We start from the raw sequence: 20,632 nt of genomic DNA, 5'->3' as shown, positions 1-20,632 counted from the left end.
TTATAGGTATTTAGACTTGGATATATGGCAGATATTGTATCTACAGTGAATGAAATGGGCTTGTCACTTCAAGGAAAACAACTGACAGTGTTGGTTGTTAATCAAAAATTTGAGCTTTCAGAGAAAATTCTGAATTTTTGAAAACTTTTATCTTCTAGTATGAACTTGACAGCTTCCTAATACTCAAAGATCTTTCTAATGAGAGACCTCTTGCTAGCAACAAGTATGATTTCTCAATATCGTATCATAGGATGTATCAACATTTGGAATATCTGCACATCTCGGTGAACCAATATTTTCTAAATGACCAGTGTGTGATATATAAAACCGCGTATGGGTAAAATATCCATTCAAAAGGGCAAGATAGACCAATGCACTTGAATGTAACATGGTACAAAAAGCTCACTGATACTAAAATAACCACACAGGCCAAAAAAATGGAGAAAATAAATTCAAAGTAAAATTATCAGTACAGAAACCAGGTAGAAAGAATAAAACAAATGAGAGCTCTGCTAACAAGCATTTTGGCCAGTAGATAAATCTAGCCTTGATGCAAATTTTTGTCCAGAATGATATAACCTTGCAATCTAGATTGATCCAAGTAAATGAACAACCTCCAAGTTCCTCTACTAGAATTCTTGTAACCAAGAAACCTGAGATTTTAGATTACACATTGCAACTGATCAGCCTTCAAGAAACTACCACTTGCGGAGTTTTGGTGTAGAATCAAAGAAGGCTATCCATAGTTATCTAAAAAGGATATTAAAATATACTCCCTTTTTCAACACTGTGTATGTTTAAAAAGATATTTCTTTGTATAATCCCTTCAAAACAACATATCATTACAGATTTAATGCAGAGGCAGGTATGAGAACCCAGCTGTCTCCTATTAAACCAGACATTAAAGAGATTTTCAAAATGGTAAAATATGCCACTTTATTTATTTAAAATATTCTCTAATTGAGGGAGAAGTTGGACAATTTTTTTTTAGAAAAGAATGTTACTTATATTAACTTGCAATGGGATTCTTACCTTACTTTAAATGAATTAATAATTAAATGTTCCTCCAGTTTTCTAAGTTTTAAGTTCTAATATATAAATATCAACAGCTATAACTTACACAAATAAAAGCTCTCTGGGTTCCTCAATAATTTTCAGAGTGTAACACAGTCATGAGAGCAAAAAATTGAAAATTTCTTTCCCAGGGGTTAAGTGTAAAAAAAATGTGGCTGAGGACAGAGGCTGGGAGACATCAACACTTAGATGTTTGGGAAGAGAAGACTAAGAAGGAACAGCCCTCAAAGTAGAAGGAAAACTAGGAGGGTTTAGTGTGGTGGAGACCATGTGAAGACAGTGTCTCCACGGGAGATGTGTCCGTCAGCCAAAGGCTGCTGGAGGCAGAGCACGGCAGGCGCTAGACCGCTGGGTGTGCAAGATCGCGAACCTCGGGACTCTGACCAGAAACATTTCAGGGGGATGGTGATGGAAGCCTGACTAGAGAGACCAGATCCCAGGAGGTGATGAAGCAAATGCAGGTGAGCACAAACAACTCTTCAAACAAGGTTTACTATTCAAGGGAGCAGAGAGACAGGGTGATAGCTGGTGGGGAATAAAAGATCGGGGAGCCATTTTTAGATGGGAATCTTACAGCATGCTTCTAGTGATAGGAAGATCCAAAAGAGAGAAATGTGGATGAAGGAGGAACAAGGTCCTAGCGAGGCAAGCAGGGACGGCACGCGGGGGCGTGGAGGCACAGCCCTCGGGCAGGAGGGACCGTCTGTAGGCCCTGTGGGTCCTAGCCAAGAACTCCTCCTGCCATGTACTGACAAATGTCTCCACCTGCAATGGCTTCCCCCTTGACTCTACTTATTTTTAAATTTTCATTTTTTAATTTAATTACTCAAATCATGAACATATTTTTCTTTTAAAAAAATATAAACTATATAAAGAAGCAAGCCAAACCTCTCCCCCAGTCTCACCCCCATTCCTGGAGGAAACCCTGTCAGTTTAGTGTGATTTCACCCATACCCTTTCTTTGTGATTACATGCATATTTTTAAAGATAAATAAATATTTTGTTGGGATTTTCTCATAAATGACATTATATGATGCATAACATACTACAAATTAACACTTTGCCTTAACAGTATTTTTTGAAGCATTTTGCATTCTTGTGCAGTTCTGTGTGATATTTCATAGTATGTTTGTTTTATTCTCCTATTGATGGACAGTCAGTTTAATTCCAATGCTCATTATTCCCAATAATGCTGTAATGAACATTGTGTAGTTCTCTCTGAATAAATATGAAAAAAATTCTGGATAAGAATGTGTACATTTTTAATTTTTCATAATCCCTCCAAAAGGGCTATGCCAATTTATATTCCCACAAATAGTGTATAAGAATACTTGTTTCCACATGGATGGATCTGGAGGATATTATGCTCAGTGAAATAAGCCAGGCAGAGAAAGACAAGTGCCAAATGATTTCCCTCATTTGTGGAGTATAACAACGAAGCAAAACTAAAAGGAACAAAACAGCAGCAGACTCACAGACTCCAGGAAGGGACTAGTGGTTACCAAAGGGGAGGGGTGGGGGAGGGCGGGTGTGGAGGGAGGGAGAAGGGAATTGAAGGGTATTACATTTAGTACACATGATGTGAGGGGTCACAGAGAAAACAGTGTAGCACAGAGAAGGCAAAAAGTGAATCTGTGGCATCTTACCAAACTGATGGACAGTGACTGCATTGGGGTCTGGGTGGGGACTTGATAATATGGGTGAATGTAGTAACCACATTGTTTTTTCATGTGAAACCTTCATAAGAGTATATATCAATAATACCTTAATAAAAATTTTTAAAAAATACTTGTTTCTCCCACATGCTTGCCAATACTCATATTGTCCATCTTCTTAATTTTTTCCCATCTGATAATACTTTATTGTTGTTCTAAAATGTAACCTCCTAGTGAATTTAAGCCTCTTTTCATAGGCATTTGTGTTCACCTTGGGCTTACCTAGTTACCTCCTGTTCATGTTTCCATGCCCACCACTCAGGGTCAGTTCCTTCAGACAGCCTCTTCCCCTCCCACTGGATGATTCTCTCCTGTGCTCCCTCCCACTGTGCTCCTTCAATGCCAATGTCGCAAACTCATCCTGTATACCCGTTGTCTCCCTCCCCCACCCTCCCCAGCCAGACTTTGAGCACTCAAGTGCAGGAATCAAGCTTGACTTTGCTCTGTAGCCCTAGCTCCTGGCGTATCACAAGGCACCACAGTAGGCACTCAATAACAGGATTATTGATCAGTTCAGAATGATATCACCTTACATTTGTAGAGCACTGTACAATCTGCAGAACTCCTTCCCTTCATTTTCTCAGATTGCCTCAATCAAATCAGATTTGCAAGAATTAACATTTCAGAGAAAATACTAGGGACAAGGGAGGAGGAGTATAAACGGCATAATTGAATCACCAGCTGTGTGACATGATGCATATGAAAATAAACCAGCATAGCTTAAGCCCTGGGACTCTGAGTGTGTTCTACAATAAATGTTCTACAAGAAATTAGCAAAATTTATTAAAATACTAAAATAACCACACAGGCCAACAAAATGGAGAAAATAAATTCAAAGTAAAATGATCAGTACAGAAATCAGGTAGAAAGAATAAAACAAATGAGAGCTCTGCTAACAAGTGTTTTGGCCAATAGATAAATCTAGCCTTGATGCAAATTTTTGTTCAGAATGATATAATCTTGCAATCTAGATTGATCCAAGTGAATGAACAACCTCCAAGTTTCTCTATTAGAATTTCTTGTAACCAAGAAACCTGAGATTTTAGGTCACCTTAATACTCACAGAGATAATCAATATTCTTCAAAAACTGTTCTGTGAAACACTAGTGAAACAAGATGTTAAAGGGTGTTATGCACATTTTTAAAAAGATACCTAGGTCAAATAGTTTCAGAAATGCTGGTTTAAATAAAGGGAAACAAGTTTATTCAGTGTAAGTTTTATCAGAACCTTTAATAAGCTAAAAAGTTTAGCATATCCACAAAGTGTAATATGAAACATTTCCTAAATGTATTTGACCACAAAGCTGTGCAGAATCTGTGTGTGCGTTTATGAGAAAGGTACATCTCCAGAACAAGTATTTCACAAACAACCCTTCGAGAAGTGCTGTTTAGATTCTTAAAACAATTTTCTTCTATATCATAACTGATCTTTTAAGCTTTAAAAGCATTTACAACCTGAAATCTTTCAGTTCATCAGTTAAAGGTTTAGCCTGATACATGGCCTAGAATCAAATCTGAGACTGAGAAAAGCCAGGAGGGAGACAGTTTTAACTGTTCCCAGCTGAGAGAAGGGCAGAGGAAAGCAGCTTAGTGGGGGTGGTTAACTGAACAGGTATGAAGCCTTATCTGAATACAGCAACTCATGAATTATTGAACATAATACCCACGAAGTCTTTTCCCTGTACTATTTTGCTGCTCCAGATTCAACATCTATCATGCTGTCTTGCTAATCTTTTCATGTCTGAACTCCTAGGACCTCCTCTATAGTCATCCTCACCCCTGCGCATACCCCTGCCTAATTAGCCCGTTCTAGTCTCTCTGAATACACAACGAATCATATTCTGCATGTTTCTCATTTTCGGAGGCTGAAATCCGTTGTTCTGTGATGCAGTGAAGTGGAGATCACACAGGGATCTGGGATGCGGCCAGTATCAAAGGCCTAGAAGGAATTTTTTAAGTTCTTTAATCCATCTTACTGGCTCCATACTGGCCTGACCTCCATCCACATCACAAAGAAAACAATTCAACCTTTTCTTTAAAGTTCCTCACAGTAGAGGTCCCTGGATAAAGCCTGTCTAGTTTCTAAGCTATCCAGTTTTGTCCTAATCCATTCCTGCCCTAAGCCTTCACATCAAACATTACCATTTATGTCTCGCTGACCCTGCTGCCAGTCTTCCGAACCCATCTTTTTGTGACTTATTCCGTACGATTCAACTCAACAGGGCCTCAGAATTCATACCCAAACTAGCTGTGCCTCTGAAGAGAGGCAGAAATAGCCTCAGCAGCTTCACCAGGACCGGTTACATCAGTGTGCGCTGAATCATACACAGTGGTTTATCCCCCAAGCCTCTGATATGTTAAGCCTTTGGGAAGCTGTCGCCTCTCTCCAAGCAGGTTCTTCTCTGAGTCAACATAGAAGGTGATGATTTTTTTCAGTTTTAAATCATCCCCTTTAGTTTATCTGCATTATTCTTGAGGTTCATTCTTGATTTTATTCATTGTTTCATGTTTCTTTCAGTCAAAGTGAAAGGAGGAGGAGGTCATTAGAAGGCTCTCAGAGAAAGTGGATTTTTGTGTTGCCTGAGTCCATGTTGGAGAAAGCAACTCGTTGACATTCTGTCTGAGAATTAGCTATTTTGAATTTGGGTGTGAGAAATCAAAACCTGACCAGTGCATCCTTACATGAGCGCCTGTACTTCCTGGGCCCTGCTGTAGATGGAGCTGAAAAAACAGGGAATTTCATGTGGCATGCTTCCAAGCCGGCTCCCTATGTTGAGGAAGCCAGTACCTTGGGCATTGGGGAAGGTGTGAGGAAGAAAACTTTCAAGTACTTCTCCTCTGCACCCCTCAAATTCCCAGACTGAAGCAATCACCTCGTCTACTAGCTACCAGCCTATTGGACTCAGTTTTGATGTGCCACAGAGAAAAAAGGGAGAAACAAAAGATCACACTGGGAGACTTGAGTCCAAGAAGGGAAAGAGGAGCAAGAGGAGGGGAATTTGAAATCAGATGGTCACCACAATTAACCTTACTCTGCACAGTATACTCGGTTTCCCCTACTAATTCAAGGTCAACTGACCATGTATAGTAACTTCTTTAATCAACCTTCTCAGTTTGTAGGCATCTCAAAATATTTTATTGCATGCTTCTCAAATCATTATGTTGATCCGTCTATCTTCTCAGGATTCCTGAGCAATCCATGAGAAATTCAATTCCTAGAATTTTTATAAGAGAGATGATGTATTTTTAAGCAGTGATGAAAGAAAACAGTATCTTTGATTCTGTGAAATTCTTTCTACTGCCTATTTCAAAACCTTTATCCCAAAATTCTAGATGCTATTTCTGGTCGGAAATGTTAGTGGAATAATTCACCTATTGCTAAAGACTTCTTATAAGTATTCTTGTAATGAAAGATGCAACTAACTGTATCTTTAACATTAATATCCACTTTATTTATTCTCCATGAGCAAGTCCAAGAGAAACAATATTTTGGCACATAAATTCCTTTTTTTAGAGTTATCAGAAATACATTTATGGCTAAGTATTGGTAACAATTACTTTCCCAAAGGAAAATAACCCCTCTTTATTGACCGTGAAATTATTTTAGGATTGAACTCAGATCTAATGTCCATTTCCCATCTGGTTTTTCAAAATATAATAAAATAGTCAAGGCAGAGGGCATAAATGATGCAGTGTATGAAGTATTCATTTCAGGCTCTGGGTAAGGTAGCAGATTGAACAAAGCATTTACTTCTCTCCCTTGAGAAACCCCACTAAATGACAGTAAATGAATTTGTCCACAAGGACAAAGAGAACAGAAAGAGCTAACAGCTGCAAAATGTCGGAATCCAGACACCAGAAGAACAAGTGGCAGCTGATTTAGTCGACTGAGGGAAACTGCATCCCAGTTAGAAGGAGGAATGCCAAGAAGAACGGGAGAACCCCACAAATACTTGGAAACTGGCTACATATGGTAGCTCTAGAAATGGAAGTGAAGCAAAAAAACAGAAATATTGGTTGAAAGATTACTGAAGAAGCAGTTAGAGCCTCAGCTCCCTTCCAACTTTACAGAGGTGGGCAGCTGCCCCTCCCTTATCTAAGATCAGACTCGATGTTTATTCTCTGGAGATGCTAAAATAAAGGGCTTCTGGCCTGAGAGACACAAGGCACAAGGGAGGAGAGGAGCTCCCACCCAACACTCACCTGCACTGAATCGGAGGGCCACCCAGTCCCAGCCCCCGAGGGTTGGTGGCCCGGCTGGACACTGGAAGATCCTCCTCCAGGCAATTTGTACACCAAGGAAGAAGGCTCCAAAGACCCTGAAAGCTAGGGTTCCTGGAAGCTGGCCCAGCCAGCCCACCCAACGGTGAGGACCTCTCTTAACAAGCCACACCCAGAAGCACACTTTCCAATCAGCTTTTGAGTTTTTAACCTTTTAGATATAAACCACCTAGGGGCATCAGACATCTGAGCCAAACCTTGGATGTGAAAGACAATACAAAAATACAGAGAAAAAACAACTTCAAGAGAACAGACTATTACACTGTTTTCTAAAGTGAAAAAAGCTGACCTCTAATTAACATCCTACTTATAAAAATAGCCAAAATTAATATCTTCAAAAAAATAAGGTATTTCATTCATGTTGCCAGAACATTATGTTAAAATTAGAGAGATACTCAAAGAACAAAAAATATCACATGGAAATGACACTAGTGATGTAAGATGATTTCTTAGGAAGGGTTGAAGGATAAAGTTGGGGATATAATTCAGAAAACAGAACAGAAGACAAAGAGATGGAAAGTAAGACAGAAAAACTAGCAAAGTTAAAAGACCCGATACCCAAATAATAAGAGTTCTAAGAAAAAAAACGAGGGAATCATCAATTAACTAATTCAAGAACATCTCTCAGAACTTAGTGAGATGAATTTCCAGGTTGAAAGGGTCATCAAATGTCTAACAGTATAAATGGAAAGAGAGCCACACCACACCTGTCATCATGACATTTCAAAACACTTGGAACAGATGCCACTACAAGCTTTCAAAGGATGGAGGCCCAGAACAGTTCCAGAGAACACTGGGAGGTTAGAAGCCAATGGATCAATTCCTTCAAACTTCCGAGGAAAAATGATTTGGACCTAGGGTTCTATAATCATCTCTTCTGTTTACCTATTGTGTAACAAAATACAATGAATTTGATTTTTTAAACTAGGTGCATGGGTAACTTTGATTTTAAAAAGTAAAATAAATCATTCAAAAGTCTACCACAATGCAAACATACCATACTTAAAATATTGCTCAGACACCTTGGGCTTTTATTAAGAAATGCTATTATTTAGTTCCTCAGACTTCAAGAAAAATACTTCTTTCAGGGCATCCTAAGTGCCCAAACCTGACACATGCTCACCGTTCTGAAGCATTGGCAAACACTATAATACAATGAGTGAGACTTACATGACACTTAAAAATAAATGGTGATTTATGCAAGGTTCTGAGATATGAAGCTATTATAATGAAAAGAAAATACAATACATTTGAAGAGCATTCAATACTTCTGAGTTTAATTATTATTCACTAGTTCATACCTGGTCTCTTGTTTCAAAAATGATTTTAGGAAGTTGATAAGAATATAGAAAACATAGCATTAAATTACAGTTAAATGCAATTAAAGCTTGGCAAAAGAAGATAGAAAATCAAAGATGGCACAAAGAGGAAACAAGAAAATGATTTAAAATATGTGTAATTATAGCCTGATACTAGTCACAAATTTGTCCCTAAACCCTGTATCTATTAGACTCAGCTACAAGTAAAAGAGAAACACCATATGGGTGGTTTAAATAAGAGAATACATGAATTTATTTCTCTCACATGTAAAAGATCAGAGATGTGCAATCCAGATCTGGTGTGGGAGCTCAAGTCCGCAGCTCCTCAGGGATCCAGGTCCTTCCAGCTCATACTCTGTCTTCCCAATGTAAAACTTATCCCCATATCCAATATGTAGCATTCTCATTATGGGCAGCAGAATGGAGAAGGAGGACAAAGAAGGAACAAGGGTTGCCTGCCAATTCTTTCCTAAGAAACAATCCCAGAAATTGCTGATGATACTTCCACTTCTATTTCATGGCCCAGAACTTAGTGAAGTGGCCACTCCTAGCTGCAAGGGAAGCTGGGGATAGCGGTCATCGTTCTGGCATCCTCGTGTCCTGCTGAAACTTCTATTAAAATGGATGAAGGGGAGAGGTGAATCTGAAGGGCGAGAGTGTCTGCCACAGCTTCACTGCAGCAGAAAGAATAAAAGGAATATGGTCAGTTCAAAATACAAGCGCTGGTAAAGATGACCAAATACTTCAGAGGCTTATAGCAGCTCTTGGTAAAAAGACTAGAAAGGTGTGACTCTGGAGGTCCTCATAAAAAAGAAAGTATATAAAGAACGAACAAACGACAACAAACTAGAAACAGGCTCATAGATACAGAGAACAAACTTGTGGCTGCCAGAAGGGAAGACAGAAGACGGTGAGGGACAGATGAAATAGGTGAAGGAGATGAAGAGATACAAGTTTCCAGTTATGAAATAAGTAAGTTACAGGGATGAAAAGCACTGCATAGGGAATATGGTCAGTAACACTGTAATAACTCCATATGGTGACAGATGGTAACTACACTCAGAATGATGAGCATCTCATAATGTGTATAACTGTCAAATCACTATGTTGTACACCTGAAACTAATGGAGTATTTTATGTCAACTATACTTCAATTTAAAAATAAATAAAAAATTAATCTTACCATATCACATGCAACCCATTTTATAGGACTGTTTCTTGTAATAATTCTTAAAAATGCATCGACAATTTAGAGAAAACGTATCTGCACAGATTTGATTTTGAGTCTATTTCCATCACATTTTTAAAAATCATAATAAAAACATGCTTCTTTGAACCTCAGTATGTTAATATTCTGACATTAAATACATGCATATATATTTGTTTCAGAATTAAAGAAAACTCTATTTACCTTCTTTTACGGAAAAGAAACCACTGCAATCACAGGGACTACCAGAATATTTCAAGAAATGGTATGTAGTTCTTCACTTCAACCTTCACTAATATGCTTTAATGATTAATTTTATTTTGTAAGTACCACAAAAGCTCAGAATTCAATGACAAAGACCATAGACTAAGATAAACAGTCTCCCTTTCCAATCCCATGGCCCTGTCCAAAAGGGGCTATGGGATTAGAGCCTTTTACCCACGGCAAAGGAGAACAAGAACAAGATGCACTCAAGGCATAGACCAATAGGCAGCTGGTCATCCAACAGCAAAATTCTAGAAAGGCCAAGGTGCAGGGCATTCGAGGCTCAGTTGGCAAGACCAAAGTGAGCATAAGCAGAACAAGGGCTGAACAAAATCAAGATCACTGGAAACCTCTGTGCTCCCCTTCAGTGCAAAGCCTCCCACATTTCTACTAGGGTTGGAATTTTAAGAAAAATTGCTAAGTGTTTGTGGCTGAAATCCCCAAAGCCATTAAGGGAAGGAATGTGTTTTCTGAATGTTGTGAAGACTTGCAGGTCTCCATCAGCTTACCATGTTTCCCTGGACATCACTGTCTAAGGCCCTTCCTTCTTACCTGGTGGTTCTCACCACCCACCTTGGACCCAGATGCAATCCACTGCCACAAGATTTTGATGAAACTCAAGCTGATTGATAAGCCAATGCCTAGCCAGTGCCTTAATGAATTGCTAAATAAATGTTCTGTGACACCGTAATGCAGAGATGGCAAACACTTAGGGTGTATGTTGCCACTCCATCTTCCTAAGAGGAGGAAGATCTTACTAATCATCCTTGGCACTCTTGTCTGCTACATCCAGATTCCACCTCAGAGATTCTCACAACACAACACTCTTACAATCATCAGCAACAGATTAGACTTGGCACACCAAGCTGAACCTATTTGCCATCCCTGTTGCCATCTCTAATCAACAAGATGTTAAGGAATTTTCCAAGCGGTACAAGTTTTAACTAAATATATCACCTACAAATACTGTGTTTCTTTTAACAAATATTCTATACAGAATAAATGTTCTACTATTCTAAGAACAGTATAGGATTTTTTACTAGTAAAATAATAGCTGCTCTTTATTGATCTCTTACCAAGTGCTAACGCTTTCTGTATATATTTCAGCTAATTTTTTAACAAACTCTGAGGCTTGGTGTTATTATATTTCTTCAATTCTAAGATAACACTGATATAATAGCTATGGAGAGTGGTAAGGGAAGAAAAAGTAAGGAAAACAAGCTACAACATACACGTTGACTACAGCACCCAACCCAATATAAAATGTGCTGAAATATATTCCTCAGAATCAAGGAATTATAATGATATTCACAGCTGAGAGAATGGGCATAGAGAGACCAGGAACCTTGTCTGGAACCACAGAGGTAATAAACTGCAGAGCTGGGATTTTGTGGCCAGCCTGTCTCCCTCCATTCAGACACCATAAATATAACACAGTCACTGGTCTATGATCAGAGATAATCTATGGAAAAGATCGGTCTCCTCTCTCAGCACACAAACACAACTGACAATTTAGCAGAAAGTTTTGACTGAACCTGGCTGTTAATCATCATATATACAGAGTGAACTTTGCCCCTTGCACTTGTTCTTCTCATTTAGTGAGATGCAAACAGCTCCAACACCGTCCAGACCTTTCTGTCAATGTGGACCATAGACACAAGGAACAAAAACACCTATGTAGGATATTATGCAGTTCTAGAGAGTGATGGTTAAAAGCCCATATATTTTCAGTTATTTATTAGACAAAACACTAACAAAAGAAAAATCAGGATTTTAAATTGGATAGTATAATTCAATTTCTACTATATTTGTTTTTTTTTTATTTTGGTATCATTAATCTACAATTACGTGAGGACATTATGGTTACTAGACTCCCCCCATCATCAAGTCCCCACCACATACCCCATTACAGTCACTGTCCATCAGCATAGTAAGATGCTATAGAATCACTGCTTGTCTTCTCTGTGTTGTACAGCCCTCCCGTACCCCCCACCCCCTACATTATGACTGCTAATCATAATGCCCCTTTTCCCCCTTTGTCCATCCCATCCCACCCATCTTCCCCAGTCCTTTCCCTTTGGTAACTGTTAGTCCATTCTTGGGTTCTGTGAGTCGGCTGCTGTTTTGTTCCTTCAGTTTTTTTCTTTGCTCTTATACTCCACAGATGAGTGAAATCATATGATACTTGTCTTTTACCACCTGGCTTATTTCACCTAGCATAATATCCGCTAGCTCCATCCATGTTGTTGCAAATGGTAGGTTTGTTTTCTTCTTATGGATGAATAATATTCCATTGTGTATATGTACCACCTCTTCTTTATCCATTCATCTACTGATGGACACTTAGGTTGCTTCCAATTCTTGGCTATTGTAAATAGTGTTGCGATAAACATAGGCGTGCATCTGTCTTTTTCAAACTTGAGTGCTGTGTTCATAAGGTAAATTCCTAGGAGTGGTATTCCTGGGTCAAATGGTAAGTCTATTTTGAGCATTTTGAGCAACATCCATACTGCTTTCCACAATGGTTGAACTAATTTACATTCCCACCAGCAGTATAGGAGGGTTCCCCTTTCTCCACAACCTCACCAACATTTGTTGTTGTTTGTCTTTTGGATGGTGGTGATCCTTACCGGTGTGAGGTGATATCTCTTTGTGGTTTTAATTTGCATTTCTCTGATGATTAGCGATGTGGAGCATCTTTTCATGTGCCTGTTGGTCATCTGAATTTCTTCTTTGGAGAAGTGTCTATTGAGCTCCTCTGCCCATTTTTTAATAGGATTATTTGCTTTTTGTTTGTTGAGGTGTGTGAGCTCTTTATTTATTTTGGATGTCAATCCTTTATCGGATATGTTATTTAAGAATATATCTCCCATATTGTAGGATGGCTTTTTGTTCTATTGATAATGTCCATTGCTGTACAGAAGCTTTCAGCTTGATATAGTCCCACTTGTTCATCTTTGCTTTTCTTTCCCTTGCCCAGGGAGATATGTTCATGAAGAAGTTGCTCATGTTTATGTCCAAGAGATTTTTGCCTATGTTTTTTCCTAAGAGTTTTATGGTTTCATGACTTACATTCAGGTCTTTGAGCCATTTTGAATTTACTTTTGTGTATGGGGTTAGACAATGATCCCGTTTCATTCTCTTATATGTAACTGTCCAGTTTTGCCAACACCAGCTGTTGAAGGGGCTGTCATTTCACCATTGTATATCCATGGCTCCTTTATATAGTATATTAATTGACTGTATATGTTTGGGTTAATATCTGGACTCTCTATTATGTTCCCCTGGTCTGTGTGTCTGTTCTTGTGCCAGTACCAAATTGTCTTGATTACTGTGGCTTTGTAGTAGAGCTTGAAGTTGGGGAGTGAGATCCCCCCCCACTTTATTCTTCCTTCTCAGAATTGCTTTGGCTATTCAGGGTCTTTGGTGATTCCATATGAATTTTAGAACTATTTGTTCCAGTTCGTTGAAGAATGCTGTTAGTATTTTGATAGGGATTGCATTGAATCTGTATATTGCTTTAGGCAGGATGGCCATTTTGACAGTATTAATTCTTCCTAGCCGAGAGCATGGGATGAATTTCCATTTGTTAGTGTCCTCTTTAATTTCTCTTAGGAGTGTTTTGTAGTTTTCAGGGCATAGGTCTTTTACTTCTACTATATTTCTTAACATAAAAGAAAAACTAGCTGTACATGAAAAGATTGGTAGAAAATACTCCAAAAATTTTATTTTATTATAGAAATAATGACTATTTTTATGTAGAAATATTGTTTTTTTAGTTACATTTATACATATAGTTAGTATTTAAAATTATTAAAAATATGTAAATTATTATAAAAATATATAAAGCATTTATATGGCAATAACATTCATTGGTTAAATGAATGTAGGAACATTAAGGGGCCTGCCCAAGTTCCCAAGGCTGAGGGTATGACGTTAGGTGGCGGCGGGATTCTGCAGGCAGTAAGCTCCTTTCTCCTGCGCCTACAGACACCAGCATTTCTCTCTCTCACAAAACCCAGGCATGTCACCTCCACTTCACTACCTACCCACGATGAATGCAGGGATGTTTTGTAAAATTAAAAAGACCAAAGTAGGATACACCAGAAAGTACTCAGTACAATTTATAGCAGACATTTATCCTTTTGTGATATGCGGTCTTGACAGCATTCCTTTAAAATTCAGATTGTGGAGATAAAAGGAAATAGGAGATGGGAGTAAAACCTACTCATGAAAAAACATGCATGTCAAAATTTGATCCAAACCTGTGGCTTCTGTCAGACTTTTGTCTAATGAGAAGATGCCAGGAGGTAAGGAGGGATGATTTCCTTCCTTGTCTTTAAATTTGCAATCCTTAGAAATACACAAAACATACACTTTGTCTAGTACAACTTCTTTGAAGGTGCTTCTTGACTGTTTTTCTAAGGAAAATTCCAAAAGGATTTTTTTTTAGTTTTTCACAGATACATGTTATTTAATGTTCTGGTTTTATTCTCCAGTCCCTTTCCTTAGTTTCTATTGCCTTCCCTCACTATGCACTTTCTTCTGATATTATGCAGCGTGTAACCTGACAACCCGCGCCAAGTTATTTCAATTACTCCCCAGGGTTTTTATTAGATATAGGAAAAGCCAGCTTTCTACATCCTGCATATTTATGGCTACACTTAGTTTTCAGAACCAACAAGAGAGAAAGAGGAGAAAGGGAACAAAGTGTTGAATGGAATATTAAAGTGTTTCTTCAAAATTGTATAGTAAGAATTAAAGAAACAGCTCTTATTCTCATCTTGATGTTTATGTACATAATGTCAAAAATTTCCATAGATGCCTCTACCATGAACCACTGCCAGCTATTATAAAGCATTTTAAAATGTAAGTGTTGGAGTCACCTTCAATTTGGTTACTCATTCTCTGGTGTGGGGGTTAGGCACAGGAAGCCCCCTGCTAAATCTTTACAATTAACAAAAAGATGGTTTGCAGCAGCTCTTACAGATTCCAACATGCCAAACATCCCAGGCAGGAGGGGCCAGTCCATTGAAGGGGAAAAGGGCCAGAATGCCAAAGGGCTGACTGGCTCGTGCAGGACATCAGCTTACTTCTCAGAGATGCAAAGTGAGGCTCAGAGAACAGGAGCCTTCTTGTTCTCCCATAAAATCTTCTCCTTTCTTTGCAGTATCAAATAGCAGGTTGGTTTTAAATTTGGTCCTGGAGTTGGTGTGTGATTTGGACAAGTGATTCAATCTCTCAGGTCTGTTTCTACATCTCTAAGGTGGGGTATCAGGGTTCAGTGAGCACAGTTGCCAGAGGCAGCCTTGGGATCCCATTCTGGGTTGTCTAGACAACAAGTCTGCACCCCATTCTGCTGAGGGAGAGGCTATACCCAAACTCAGTGGGGTGAGGAGTTTGGGGAATGAACCCAGCCTTGTAAGTTTTCCTTTTGTCCAATAAAGCCAAGCCCTTGCTATGTCACATGACATTGTGAAATTCATCAGAAAACCCAGATGGGGCCCACTTTGCACAGAGGGGAAAATAACAGTCCAGATCTGAACTTCATGAGGCTGTTGTAAGGTTGAATGGGGAAAATGCAGTGCTTCCTAAACATCCATTATCATTGCTAACTCCACCTACCATCTGTACTGTTATTTACTCAGCATTTTTAAAAAAATCAATCACTTTTTCAGTGTAAATTTTCTTTTTTTAAAGAAGCAAGTAGATTTGAAAAAAACAAAAATTAATTTAAAAAATACATGTCTGTGTTGGGAGGGTCTGTGGCTCCCAGAGCTCAAAGGCAGAATGAAGGGCTTCTAAGATTGGGTCTCTGGGCCCCTGGGGACAGTGGGAGGATAGGGAGGGGCAGCTGGCCCAGCCTGGAGAAGCTGGGAGAAAGAAGGGGCTATCTGGAGGACGAAGTGGGGCTCAGGATAGGAGGGAAAGTGATGGGAACTGGTAGAGGACAGGTCTGAGACTAGAAGAGGGGAGCTGGGGCAAGACAGGGCTGCAGAGGGAGCCCTGGGGAATGGGAGATGGTACTGCCTAAGATTGGGCTCAGGGCCCCCTCTCTAGGCTAGAAGAAAGGGCAGGATTAGGGCAGAGGGACGTTAGAGCTGAGGGCAGGGCAGCTGAGGACCCCTGAGGATGTAGGGCAAGGGATGGAAGCTATGAGGTGGGAGGAGGAAGAGAACAAGCCTTGGCTAGTTGAGCAGGTGCTCGAGAACATGCCGGAAGAAGGAGCAGATGAAGGGTTTCACCTCTCCCTCAGAGATGATGACCCCTCAGAGTCTAGACCTTTAAGTCAATATCCAGCTGGGAAGGCCACACAGCAGACATGGACCCCAAAACCATCTCCTATACCTACTCAGCATGTTCTGCTCTCTGGGGCCTCATGCTCAGCAAGGACTCAGTGGATGTTAGCTTTTATGCAGCCCTCACTGTGCTCGCCTGACCTCATTCCCCACTCACACGCCCAGCAGAGCCGACCACTCCACTGCACAAGCCCGTTGTTCCTGCCTCTGCTGCTGTGCTTTCCTGGGCTTGGAGCTGAGTTACTTGCTTCCAGTCTGGCTTTGCAGCCTGACTGTGAGCCCGAGCCGCTTGGGAACCCTGTTCATCCTCCTAGCAGCTGAGTGCAGCCTCTGCTGCACATAGTTGGGACTTGTCAACCTGACACACTTTTTTTCTTAAAGCCAAATAACTCTTGGGGTTTACATTTAACTTTTGAAGAGAAGAAAAGCACACACAGTAATCTTTTGCCAACCTGAGTATCTCCACGGTGGGCAGAAACCATGATTGACAAGATTACAGTTCATTTAAAATGAAGGGTTAAAGTGGTATTCAGTATGTATTTAAAAAAAAAAATTGTAAGTCATCTAATTCCAAAGAAACAAGACTCATCTGCTCTAAAAAGCAAGCAAACGCCAGTCCCTGAATCTCTGCGCCGCAGCCCGCGGAGTGGGGCCACTCGTGACTGGCCGGCTTATGGGCCACACATAGGATCGCTTCAGTTTCCGAATGCGACTTCATACTACCTTGGATTGAATGTCTTTTTCACTGGCAGGCTTCCTCATTTTGTTTTCACAAGTTTAGCAAAACCTTGGTGTAAACACCTGTTTTGAGTTTTTTGTTTTCAGAAAGTCAAGAACGCTTACTAGAATTTTTCTTCTGGTCCCAATCTTCCTACAATGTGAGGCCACCCTTCTCTCTACCCATATGTTTGTTCATTTACTGGGAGAGTGAGGAACAGAGACTAACTGAAAGTATACAGGTATAAAAATAGAGAGTTTTAACAATAAAATGTGTATGTTTGCAGCTTCACCTACCCAACCCTGTCCCTAATCCCTTGGCTGACAACGAGATTTGATCTTGAACCTCTTCTGCATGTACTTTCCATATGTGTAAAAGAAAGGGCTTAAACCAGATCATTTCAACTTCCATTCAAGCTCTGTGATGCTGAAATTCTAAATCATTGTGTTTTACATTAGCTATCCTCAGACTCACTCCATGTGTTAGTTTTTTGTTTTTTAATGTAATTCATTGCTGATATTTAAAAATCCGGAGCTTTTTACATAAAAATCCCATTTCCTATTTCTCTTAGCATATTGGTAGCTGTGGTAACACAGCCCCACTCCTGCCTGGTAACCATGGGCCGCAGCTGAGTAATGGCCACTCCTTTGGGGGGATTACGTGCCGTACACTTGGCCACAGCTCTGGCTCTGCTCCCTTCGCAGTGGGCTCAGCTACCTGGCCCTATGGCCATTTGAGATTTTGACCCCTTTCCCAAGTGTACATAGCTAGGAACTATTCAAGTTCAAGTGGACCTAGGACCTCAATGCACAAACATCAGAAAGTGCAAAAGCAAGAAATAGCTCTGACAAGTGGACCAGGCCCTGGGTGAGCAGCAGGAGAGAAGCTGCCTCTGAGCAGTATCCTAACAGGAGCAGACAGGAGGGAGCAGTCCATCCTGCTGTTGAACTTGAAGAGATCTGACAGAAAGGATTTTGCCTTTTCAACAAGCAAAAGAACTGTCAGTGGCACTTGCCCTGGGCAGAAACAGCACTATCAGGACTTACTCCAGAGCCAGAAAGAAAATGTTGATGTCCCTTCGGGCCCTAGGCAGTTAATCGTGTGTTTTACCCAGAAGTGCTGCCCAGGACATTCACTGGTCAGGGCCTGCCCCTCCAGGGCCACCCATTAGCAGGGTGTGTGAATTTAGCTGACAGTTGTTTATGTTGCTATTGTTATAACTGCTTTTATAGACTTTAGCTACTACTGAGTACTGCTGGCTTAGCTCAGACTGTTTTAACAAAGTACATGGACTGGGTGGCTTTTAAACAACAGAAATTATTTCTCCTAGTCCTAGAGGCTGGAAATCTGAGATCAGGATGCCAGCAGCACGGGCAGGCTCTGGTGACAGCCTCTTCCAGGATGCAAACTGCTGACTCACCACCATCTCCTCTGATGACATGGCAAAAAGAGAGCAGATGGGCTGTCTGCCTCTTCTTATAAGGGCATTAGTCCTGTGCACTAGGACTCAGTCCTCTTGAACTAATTACCTCTCAAAGGCCCTACCTCATAATACCACCACAGTGGGGATTAGATTTTAACATACACATTTTGGAGATAAACGAATATTAGTTCCTAAAAAGTATCTTCTCTAAGCAAAACAGTTTCCTAAGTACTTTACTTACTCTATCCCCATTTAATCCATAAAGCAACCCTATTTTACAGATGAGAAAACTAAGGCTCAGGAAGGTTAAGTAACTTGCCCCAGATCTATTAACTTGTCAGTGGTAGAGCTTAAACCCATGTCTCTGTCTCATACCAGACATACCAGAGTGTATCTGTCCATGCTCCCAGCTATGCCATACTGTCCACCTTTTGGATTCTGGCTTCAAAAGCCACCATCTTGCTCTCTAGGACAACCAACACCGGCCCTGAGGGCAGCTGAATGTTAGAATTAAATACAGTGACTCAGCATTCTGTGCCAGCCTTCTTTATCAAAAGTGGTCCTCTCGGACAGGGATAAAGGCAAGAAAAAGTAAAAGAAGAATAAAGACACAAACTATAGATGAATATTAATCTAGGCTTACCTGAATTCAGTTATAAATATGAGGGCTTATTATTTTTATAACCCCCATGATCTCTATTCTGGAACAAAGTAGGTTTTGTACCTTTACGTGGCCAACTGACCATCTGCTATTGTATTCTTGCCAAAAATATATAACCTGAATTTAATCATGAAGAAACAAAAGACAGATCCAAAGTGAAGGGCATTTCACAAAATAATTGGTCAGTACTCTTCAAAAGTGTCAAGGTCATGATAGACAAAGAAAGACGGAGGAATCAGTCCAAATAAAGGAGACTGAGAGACAGGAAACTAAACAATATGTGATCCTGAATTGGACCTTGACCCAGAAAGTGGTCTTTAGTGGGACACTAAGTTTAATTTGAATTAGATTAGATGATAGTACTGTACAAATGTTAAATTTCTGATTTTGATCATTGTTCTATGATTACAAAAAATGTTCACATTTAGAGAATCTATATGTGCAAATCCTCTCTTATTTATTATTTGACTTTTGGAAATCACCTCAACTTTCTGGAAATCATTTCAAAATGAAAATTTTAAGACACCGTTTTGAAAGCTACAGAATATAGGAGAAAAGCAAAGAAGTCACCTTTACCAAGCAGAAGTAGACCCTCAGGGAATATTTGGTGAACACAACTACTAGGTTGAGTATGTTGTCTCAACCCAAAATGTTGAGAGAAGATGACAAATTATATGTTACAAAACAACTAGGACATGTCTGTTTGGGAGCCGTGATCCAGTGTGGTCACAGCAACAAAGACAGATTTTAATACCTATTTTTGAGATGCTTGATCTATTACAGATATTGTCAGTGTCAGCAGGCATCAAAACTGGTATTTCTCCTAAGGACCAAATGTATCTCCAAAATACAATGTTTAAGTATAATAGAAACTTTTGAAAGAGAAACATTTCAGTTTGTCACATTTTATATAGATACACATATTTCCCTCCTTTTATTAGGGGACCACATTCCCATCTTTAATATTTTCCAGGCTTTCAATTTCAAAGAATCCTTAGACAATGGAGACATTCTGATCCAAGTGGGACTCTTTCTTAGGATTTATCTATGCAACCCTTCCTGGCTTCTCTTGTTCCATGCAGTTCATCTCGGTAAGAGCAGTCCACGTGGCAATAGCTGTAAAGTGAAGGAGGTGTGCTTTGAAGTCTTCTGTTAGGTCAAGATTTTTATCCTGTATCTCTTGAATCTGCATACCTGCAGAAGCCAATTCAGAATCAAGTATCTTCTACTGTTTTATGTAACTGTCAAAGGCAAGGGGTCCTGAAGTCCTAGGGGATCTTCTTGGTTTAGGACTTGAGACAAAGAACATAATGGGGAAAGCTCAGTGCTACTTGTGTTGATACCTTAAATGAATTTTATGGTTTTTTATAAGCTCCAAGGCATTCTGGGATGTACATTTTACCTCTGATCTCTTTTATTTCCTTTCCTCTCATTTTCCACTTGGTTTTGCCCCTACCAATCCCTCTCTTTCTAATATTGCAATAGGTGCTAGAAACAGAAAGATGAACAAGATGAAGTCCTGGCCTTCAAGAAAATTATAACTAAATGGAAAAGAGAGACAAATAAGGAAACAATTATGGTTCTTACAAATGACACTAATATAGAGGTAGGTTGAGGCCAGTGGAGGTGAGAGACATTTAACTCTGCCTGGAAAAGGAGAGGAAAACTTCA

General features: G+C 39.8%; 1 protein-coding gene across 1 annotated transcript in view; it reads left to right on the top strand.

The window, feature by feature from the left end:
• The window catches only part of AOAH (acyloxyacyl hydrolase), a 185,005-nt gene that overhangs the window by 121,983 nt on the left and 42,390 nt on the right, over window positions 1–20,632 (top strand). The window contains exon 13 of the mRNA XM_036897455.2: window positions 9,779–9,861. Within this exon, the coding sequence (XP_036753350.2) occupies window positions 9,779–9,861 (83 nt within the window). The remainder of the gene's footprint in view (window positions 1–9,778; window positions 9,862–20,632) is intronic.

This window comes from Manis pentadactyla, chromosome 7 (assembly GCF_030020395.1).
Source record: "Manis pentadactyla isolate mManPen7 chromosome 7, mManPen7.hap1, whole genome shotgun sequence".
Lineage (NCBI taxonomy): Eukaryota > Metazoa > Chordata > Mammalia > Pholidota > Manidae > Manis > Manis pentadactyla.
The sequence above is the reverse complement of the archived record's forward strand: the minus strand, read 5'-3'. Positions and strand labels throughout refer to the sequence as shown.